This window comes from Gobio gobio (assembly GCF_949357685.1).
Source record: "Gobio gobio genome assembly, chromosome: 17".
In the NCBI taxonomy this organism is placed as follows: domain Eukaryota; kingdom Metazoa; phylum Chordata; class Actinopteri; order Cypriniformes; family Gobionidae; genus Gobio; species Gobio gobio.
In genome coordinates this window covers 29,400,251-29,409,519 of record NC_137110.1, presented here as the reverse complement: position 1 = coordinate 29,409,519, position 9,269 = coordinate 29,400,251, and the positions used below count along the sequence as shown (strand labels likewise).

The 9,269-nt window shown below is 35.3% G+C and overlaps 1 protein-coding gene and 1 long non-coding RNA gene across 3 annotated transcripts; one reads left to right on the top strand and one right to left on the bottom strand.

Annotated features, from left to right (window-relative positions):
- Positions 1 to 688: 688 nt before the first annotated feature.
- Positions 689 to 9,269, bottom strand: LOC307141502 (neuronal pentraxin-1-like). Of its 2 annotated transcripts, XM_079841758.1 has the most exons (7): positions 8,786 to 9,269; positions 8,246 to 8,453; positions 3,732 to 3,976; positions 2,977 to 3,156; positions 1,694 to 1,826; positions 1,507 to 1,528; positions 689 to 1,367 (listed from the first exon to the last, which is right to left on the bottom strand). In XM_079841758.1, exons 1-7 carry the CDS (start codon positions 9,200 to 9,202, stop codon positions 1,319 to 1,321), a joined length of 1,254 nt encoding a protein of 417 aa, XP_079697884.1. In that variant the 5' UTR covers positions 9,203 to 9,269; the 3' UTR covers positions 689 to 1,318. The 2 variants fall into 2 exon arrangements, with proteins under 2 accessions (XP_079697884.1, XP_079697883.1); XM_079841757.1 differs by having other exon boundaries at positions 1,333 to 1,367; positions 1,507 to 1,826.
- Positions 5,409 to 7,588, top strand: LOC307141503. Its single transcript, XR_013818354.1, has 2 exons — positions 5,409 to 5,530; positions 6,004 to 7,588. It is a non-coding gene; the product is annotated as an uncharacterized lncRNA (long non-coding RNA).

The window sequence follows — 9,269 nt, the reverse complement described above, 5'->3', positions numbered from 1 at the left end:
ATATCCAAATAAAACTAATTAGTAAACTAAATTAACCATATAAACTAAATTACTGATCTAATTACTAATCTAATGCCCACATTGTCACTGTATGATAATTGAAATGAGCTGATGACATCACCGTTTTCTCAGGAAAGGCTGTACGGCCGAATAAAATTCTGTTGCATTATTTACCTGTTTAACACTGTGAAGCTGCTTTGAAACAATCTGCATTGTAAAAAGTGCTAAATAAATAAAGTAGACTTGATTGACTTGACACTTCATATGCATTTTCGGTCTTGTGGACTTACAATAGCTGCCGCGACCTTTTACACCACAGACTGAAAAAAGCATTGCTTGCTAATTGGTTGACCTAAATTGGTATTATCTAATTGTCTACTTATATTTAAAAGCTGACAGCTGATTGGTTGATTGTAATCCATTACATACCTTCTAACCTCTATCAAAGTTATCTGACAATATCAAGATTAAATCATAGATTTATGAGTTATTGTCATATATTATTACCATTTTCTAAACTATAGCGAATAAACTGTGATGTGAGAAAATGTTGAAGGTGTCTGAATAAATTTTGGTTTGACTGTATATCAAATTTAGACATTGATTTATGCTTTATCCTATATCTCTCTAACCCTCTACTAAACAGTATTTGAGTAAGAATGACTGCAGAGGAAAAATACTATTTATAAATTGTACATATCACAATTTTATTACAAAAATTAGATCTTTATCATATTTAAGTAGTGCCATGCTTTTAGCATATATCAATACAATAAAAAACCCAACCCAAAACAATAGAAGCAGATGTCAGTATTGATGTTGCAGCATTTGATAAATCATGCTGTTACTGTATGCATTACATTCTTAAAACAGTAAAACACACCAGAGCCAAAACACACCAGAACCTTAACAATCGTTGTTGAACACATTTCATAAAAACAATAATTAATCAATAAAAGCAAAATGTTATTGCGCACAATGAGTAAGCAAACTAAAAGTGTGTGCTGAACTGATACATCAGCTCAAGGCACTCAGACTGTAAGCATGTTGGCAACTAAACAAGATTCTTACAGAAACATCGATGAGATCACTGGAATCAAATACAGGAAGTGCTATCCTTTTAAATAATATTTTTCCAAATAAATAAATAAATACTTTTCTCCCATCCTATTTTCAAGTCCATCACAGTGCAAGATCCGGTGGGAATGGGGTACTGTTAAGGGCAGATATTAAAAATGGTGACGATTTGTGATTGGATTATCAACAAAGTGTGTTCATTAAAAAAAAAAAAAAAAAAAAACCCAAGAGGGATGTTGCTTTACTGCCCAAAATGCTGCAAAGTTGTTGTTGTTGTCAGTTGTTGGCCCCTTCAAATAAATATATGAATGAAAAAATAAGTAAACTGTGTCCACTTCGCAAGACAACTATTTCCTCAAGACAAAAAAATTATTATAGTTTTGCACAGAAATATTTAGGTATTCATAGAAACCCCAGGTTTATACTTACCTTTGAATCGTTTCATCAAGAACTGTTTTTTTTTTTTTTTCACAAACCGAGGACAAGAAAGACAAAAATTAGAAACATGGATCCGGCCCCATTGCAGTTCAGTTGAGCTGATGGCAGGGCTCAAAAGTCCATTTAGTGGCTCCACCGAACACATCGATATTACTCTCTGACCATGAAAACACATTACCAGCTTGTGCTCTGTTGTTGCAGGTTGCCAGGTTGTAAATTTCGCCAGCTGTCAATTTTCTATCCCATATATTGAAGTTTGCCAGTTCACCTACAAAAGCTTGGGTTGCATCAAAACCTCCACCAAGTGTGTCCTGCAAAAACAAAAAGCAGCCAAATTCAATTTCAGGTTGCTAAACAGCAGGCAAACTTGTTAGGTCCAAGTAAGCATGATCAATAGATTTATTACATTTTTTAATAATAGCTGACATTTTCTACATAAATTGAGGGTATGACACCGTTTTCAAATGAAAACAGAAAACTTTTTTTGTGGTTTGGCCATTCTGAAAATGCAAGCTTTTGAAAAGCTGTTTCAAAGTGCAAGGTTTTAAAAAGACGATGCCTTTAACGTCTCCATGTAAACAACAAATGCTTGAATTTGTGAAAATGATGACGTCATGCGCATGTGAATGGACAGAAGAGTGCCTGGCTCAAGGCTAGATCACTAGTAGTTTTTGAAGAGTGACTAGTTAATACGAGTAATTATGAAGCATTTTATTACCATGTTCAGAGTAAAAAAAAATACAATCTTCAAGAATTACTAGTGATCTAGACCATTATTTTCTTGTATTGTTTCAGTAATTATTGATTGCCTAATAGGGAACCTGTCCTAAATTTGCTATTACTTGCTTATAAGTTAATCTTGTTTCCATATTAGTAAATTGTAGTAGCTGCAAGTATTAATGTAGAAGGCTACTTCTCACTTTTTTTGTTTTTGTTTCAAAACTCAACTTGTTTCAAACATAAAATATGTTTATAGTTAAATTTTAGATAGTTCATATTTTAACAAGTGACTGTAACATGTATATTCTGTTTTGGTTTGGTTCTGTTCTGTTTGCATGTGTTCCTTGTCATTGTAATTTGACTTAGTGTATGTTTACACGACACCGTTTTTTTTAACTGAAAACAGAAAACTTTTTATGCGTTTTGGCCCTTCATTTACACAACAACAGCGTTTTGGGGGCCTCAAAATGCAAGCTTTTAAAAACAGGTTTCAATGTGCAAGGTGAAAAAATACCTTTAACGTCTCCATGTAAATAACAAAAACACGTAAACGGTGACATCATGTGCATGTCCACGCATGCGTATTACACGTGTTTCTTGACAAAATGACATCGCCAAAGTTAGCCTGGCATGCAGATCCTTGTGAATGGAGATCGTTTTGACAAAGTTGTCATCTGTTATTAGTACATTGTTGTTGTGTAAACATAGCCTAAACCTAATAGGCATACTTTTGAGTCTTACCTGCTCCTGACCTAACACCAGCACACCGTTGGGTTTGATTGGGTGGTAGGGTGCCAGATTTTCTCCAGTTCCACGGAGAACACCATCCTGAAATGCTTCCCATACTCCATCACGAGTCGTCCATGTTATGCAGATGTAATGCCATTTATCATCGTTGATGATGAAAGGTAATTTTGCAACCTGTAAAGTTACACTGTGGATTACTTGCATTGCTCTTCTTTTTACAAGTGCTAAAAGACTTCAGCATTTATCTAAGCCAGTGGTTCTCTAACTTTTTAGACCAAGTACCACCTCAGAAAATATTTGGCTCTCCAAGTACCACCATAATGACCAACTTTAAAATACAGTAGCGTAGTAGGCCTAACTATTCAGCCACAGCTCTGCACAGTTCAAAAACTAGGCAGTTTATTCCTAATAAGAATATTGATTGTTGTCAGCCACTTTAACATTAACACTGCACTGTGCTTACATACAGGTAAATAATTAAATAATGATTAAATTAAAATGTGTTGTAAAGTTCATTTAAAACTGTTCTGTACTTAAATGTAAAACAAAAACTTTACTCAAATAAAGATTAAATTAAAATGTATGTGTTTATTAATTTATTTAGTGATTCCTCTGCGTACCACTAGAGGCAGCTCGTACCACACTTTGAGAACCACTGATATAAGCAAACCCAAAGATACATCTCTAATGCAGCACCTCACAATCATGTTATGCATTATATAATTGCATTATTGTTTCTGAAACTGTACCTTATCATTTATGAGAATCTCCATTGGATTGTTCCCCCATTCTATGAGAACAAGCTCATTGGCTTGTCCAGGAACAGCATAGGAGAAGGGTGTTCCCACCCCGGGTGATGCGTTGGACTTTATCCACAAGCAGAAAGAGAAGGCATACATTTCTGGTAGACTGTTCTTCCCTTTGGCATACATGTAATTTGTTCTTAAGGGAAATGTTATCTGAAACTTGTCCAGTGGCCTGTTACTTTTTGAACCTGCATAGTAAAAAGTAATGACTGTTAGGATTTAAATAAAATTCTCTCTCTCTCTCTCTCTCTCTCTCTCTCTCTCTCTCTCTATATATATATATATATATATATATATATATATATATATATATATATATATATATATATATATATATATATATATATATATATATATATATATATATATATATATATATATATATATATATATATGTTCAAAATGGACAAACCCAGCGGTTTGGTTGTTTTAACCCAGTAAATGGGTTGTTTTAACCCAGCGGTTCGGTTAAATGTTTGCTTAAAACAACCCAATTGCTGGATTAAATTAACCCAATCGCTGGGTTTAAACAACCCAACTGCTGGGTTTGTCCATTTTCAACCCAACTTGGGTTATTTTTAACCCAGCATTTTTTAGAGTGTAAATTTATGCTTTGGGCACCAAGATGGCCAGTTGTGGGACTGACTGTAAATTAAGTGTTTTTTCTTTGAAATCAAGACGACTATGTAAGGGTACCAATCAAACTCATTCAATCAATCAATCAATCAATAAATATAACATTTGATTCTTTTTGTAAATTTGTGAAACTGGTGATTATATTAAAAATTTTGAGAAGTGGCACTGCTTTGACTCTCGAATGCTGAGCTGAGCTGGCTGTGCTTTGAACAGCAAACTTTACACAGCTCTGCAGAGAAGACCTACTTCCTTTGAGAATGACCAAGCCCAGCAAACATTGGTCCGACGGCAACGTCGTGTCCCTGGCCAAAAATAGTCGCGGTAGGACGGCATAAATCGGTAAAAGTATGTAACACAGAACATTCTTAAAAATGCACTCAGATACATTTGTACCTGTCTACAGTTCTCTCCGGTTGCATGTATAATAGTTACTTTGACTTTTAGCTATGTGTAGTTCAATATATACCCTGTTGTGAATCCGTCGTAAGAGGACGTCACTATGGTGACGTCTTTTACACGTGCATTTATAGTCCATGATGACCCTCTATGAAATCATTGTGAAATATGCAGAAGCTGCTTACACCTTGCATGGTTAATACTGCAATAATTAATTTAAGTGCCCCAAGTAGTTTTTAAGAGGTTGTGAATAGACGTCCACTGACGTCCCGTACACGTCCAGTCAAGACCCATAAAAAAAACCTTTATGAAATACAAGATTTAGCCTATATTTAATTTATTTTGAATATAGGCTAAATATATTTAAAATCACAAAGTGCTCTGTGTGGTTAAGTGATTGTGAACCCACTGCATTTTAGTCATTATTTCAACCCGTTTTATGTATTCGTTGTTATTATTTTTATGGAATGTAGCCTATGCATATGTAAAACAGTAATATATCCTATAACCATTAAGTCTGACTTGAACTGTGCTGCCAAGATGTAGTAACAAAAGATATTAATAAATCTAGCGATATTTCAAAATCCCGCGATATTATAGATTATCTCGCGAGATAGCGTTCCGTTCTCCAGTTCCTGTCTACATTACAACCACGAGGAGAAGAGGACTTGCGGAGAGAGTTTGATATATTATTAAAAATCTACTGTTGGGTAAGTACATTTTGTAGTATTTGATAAATTTACTTGAGTTTTACTTGTTTAACATGAAGGAACCGAAAGAAATGAGGCCCACGTTGTCAACAGAGAATTACTTGAGTTTTGGCTAATTAGCTAGTAGGCTAAACGTTACTTTCAACTTAAACACGTTTAATTATACAGCACAAGTTATTACTGTAACCTATTAATGTAGCCTTTTGAGAGTTTCTTTCAGAAAGTAATGCTTCCATCCCCCACTAACACCCATTTAGAGCAGAACATCTTTTATAGAGTAAAATAAAATGTAATGCATGTTGATTACATTTTTCTTATGTTTAACTCATGATTCATTCATCTTGTTGCATGTTTTTATTTATTTTTTATTGAGCTGTGAGATCATTTTTGCAATACATTTTGAAAATAAGTGCATGTCATTTACCTCAAATTTTTCCTATTATTTTAAAAATAAATATATTCTCTTCCCTCAGATGCTGTGAATAGGTGGACTCTGAGATTGATGCAGCAATAGCAGAACACCTGAATCACTCTCCAGGAAGAGCTGTTGGTGATGGTTACAAAAAATTACAAACAAAATAACTACTTTAATGTGTTTAAGGGATAGTTCCCCCAAAAATGAAAATTGTTGTCATTTACTCACCCTCGTGTTTCAAACCTGTATACCTTTCTATGTTCTGCTGAACAAAAAGATGTCTAACCCTTGTTTAACCCTCTTAATTTGGGAATTAAGAGGGACTCCACAGACCCCAGGCAACAAAATGTAATTTTATAAACTATGTTTATTAATGTTTTTACTCAACATCTGTGCAGTTTTTGGAGAATTTATAATAATTGTTAAATTTATATAAATAAATTAAAACACAAAATCAGTTTATGTAAAATTCACTTTATAAAAGACCCAAAATTCTAACTTTCATTCGTGGGGATAACATGGATAATTTGACATTGTTTAGTGTAAGATTTTTGCCCATCCTTTGGAAAATACAGTTTTATAATAATAATAATAAAAAAAAGACTTTTACCAGTAAATGGCTGCAAAGCTCCACTATTTGCTTACTATGTGACTGACTGAAAGACATTTTTCACAAGTATCTTACAGTTGGATTCATATCTAAATGTTATGAAATCACAATTATAACAATTAAAATTAATTAATTTAGTCAAAGTTTAGTATTTTTTTTGTACTGAATTTTTTTTCAATGTTACATTATGATTAGAATCAAACCAGAGTCTTTAGAATTTATCATTTTATTTCAAACATCTGATTTTCTTATAATTCTACAAATTGAATGTACACTTCAGTTACTAACTGTAACAGAACAAAAATTTACAGAAATTAAGTTATTACATATTGAGTAAACAATACACAACATGAACATCAAAATGCTATGAACTGAACAGCAATAACAAATTGAACAAATATTCCTGTATGTGTGTGTTTGAGCATGATCATTTTGCATTGTGGATGTTTTATGCATTGTTGGAAGTGTGCCACTTCATTTCTGTATGCATGTTCTGTTGTTTTTGAGGATGAAATTTGTTCTAAGCAGCCTGAGTGTGACTTTTTTTTGTCACACGAACATAAAAACAGATATCAATCCAATTAATTGTTTTTATTTGTAGATTTAGAGAGTGTTGACAACCGTACAAAGTCTCATGCCATTTGCACAAAGGGAACTTTTTATTTGAGCAAACGTCCATTGGGGTCAGAAAAGACCCTTGAAGAATGTTTGTAACCAAGTAGTTCTCACCTCCCATTAACTACCATAATCATTTTTCCCTACAATGGTAGTTAATGGGAGGCGAGACCTGCTTGGTTACAAAAGAATTTTAAAACATCTTTGTGTTCAGCAGAACATAGAAATGTGGAATGTATAGGTTTGAAACGTGAGGGTGAGTAAATTAATTTTAATTTTTGGGTGAACTATCCCTTTATATAATGATAATTCAGTATTTTGTAATTGTTATTTTAGTTTGGTTAATGGATGTTAAACATTAATGAAAGAAGAAAATCTGTGGCTGTTCAAAAAAATAAAATGTTTTGCTAAATCAGAACATGCTTCTTTTTGCTTATGTCCACAAATGTGTTCTTGTTTGTGATGTACACGTGATTAAAACGTTTCATGGACGTTCAGGTCTGACTGGACCGATTTTGAACCTTTTTAGAACCTGTCAAAATGTGAAAACCAAGACATAATTGATTGCATTTTACGATGTTACACAATGGGTGTGTGATTATTTTATATACACACTTAAATTATGCAGCAACACATTTAAACATCCAGAAGACGACACATTTAAACATCCAGAAGACGACGCATTTAGACGTCCAGGGGCGCGCAGAAAAGACGTGGTATTCACGGCCAGATGACGTCGAAGACGTCCGTTCAACTTTCATTTTGGAACTATTTTTCAACCATGACGGGACGTGTCGGAGGGACGTCTTTTCAACGGTCATTAAACGTCATAATGTTTGCTGGGAGGCTAATTATCCGTCATAATATTAGACTACATCGCGGATTATTGCAGCTCACCCTCCAAAACCATCCTCTGCGACATTACATCGCCTAGACATTGCTGGGTGCTTTACTGTAACTTCCAGCCATGCTTCTCAAACACATAATTGTAGTAGCATTCAGATCAGCCCAGCCGATGTATTATTTGCATCACAAATAGGCTATGCAAAATTTATCTTGGAAGGAGATCTCTTACCTTTCTCCAGGTCGTTAATTCTCTGGTGTAAGGAGGTGAGAGTTGTCTCCACTCTATTGCGCTGATCCGTGTCGTTCCTCTGCCCGGGTTTGCTCTCCTCCACAGTATTGACCCTGGACAGCACCTGCTTCTCCATATCATCTATCTTATTTTGAAGCAGATCTTTAATGCTGTTCGCCTGGACAGAGCCGTTGTTCCTGCTGTACTGCTACGGGAAAACAGGAGATAGGAGGTGCTTATTCAAAGGAGTACTTTAAAACGCACGCATGGGAAACGTATATGAGACTAAGCCAATTTCAGGCTTAGCGCAGCCTGCCGTGAACCAGAGACACATTTACTAAATCTGTCAAAGACCAACACTTAAGTCTTTCGACCCCATTAAGATTACTCAATATGGCTTCAAATATTTTAACTTGATGTAATTTATCATGCATTGCATGACTTCATGTGTTTAAAGAACTGCGGGATATGACCATTAGGAAATAGCCTTCACTATATGGAGTCACACGTCTTGATGAAAAGTCCAAATCGTCATCATACCTCCAAGTTTTCCAATCTCTGTTTAAGGGTGGCTAAAGTCTGCCCGAGTTGGGTTAGAGTATCTGTCGGGCCGCGGGACACGTCTCCCATCGTGTTTTTGCCCGGTTCTTTCCAACGACCTCCAGTCACGGGCTCCACAACACTCTGACTCTCACAGCGGCTCAACTTGGAAGTTAGTTCCCTGATCGTCTCCTTTTGATTCATGATAGTTTCCTTCTGCTGTAGGACTATCTCTCTTAACTGCATTACTGTAGTCTTCAGATCCTCCGCTGGTCCGCTGTTCTGCATGGTGGCTGCGCACAGGTCCATATCCTTAGGCACGGACGTGCAGATGAACTGTGTCTGTCCGATATCTTGCGAAGATCCCTCCAAATATGTGAGAGAAAGCAGAAAAAGTGTCCATGAGATTCTCTCCATTGCGAATTGCCTTTTTTCCAGTGTTTGAAGTGTGAGTAACGTGTTGTTCCACCACCACAACGGAGCT

Coding starts and splice junctions, on each gene's coding strand:
- LOC307141502 (XM_079841757.1), bottom strand. CDS start 9,202: ATGGAGAGAATCTCATGGACACTTTTTCTGCTTTCTCTCACATATTTG. Junction 8,454..8,785: donor AGAGATTGGAAAACTTGGAG/GTATGATGACGA, acceptor GTTTTCCCGTAG/CAGTACAGCAGGAACAACGG. Junction 1,827..2,976: donor TGGTGTTAGGTCAGGAGCAG/GTAAGACTCAAA, acceptor TTGTTTTTGCAG/GACACACTTGGTGGAGGTTT.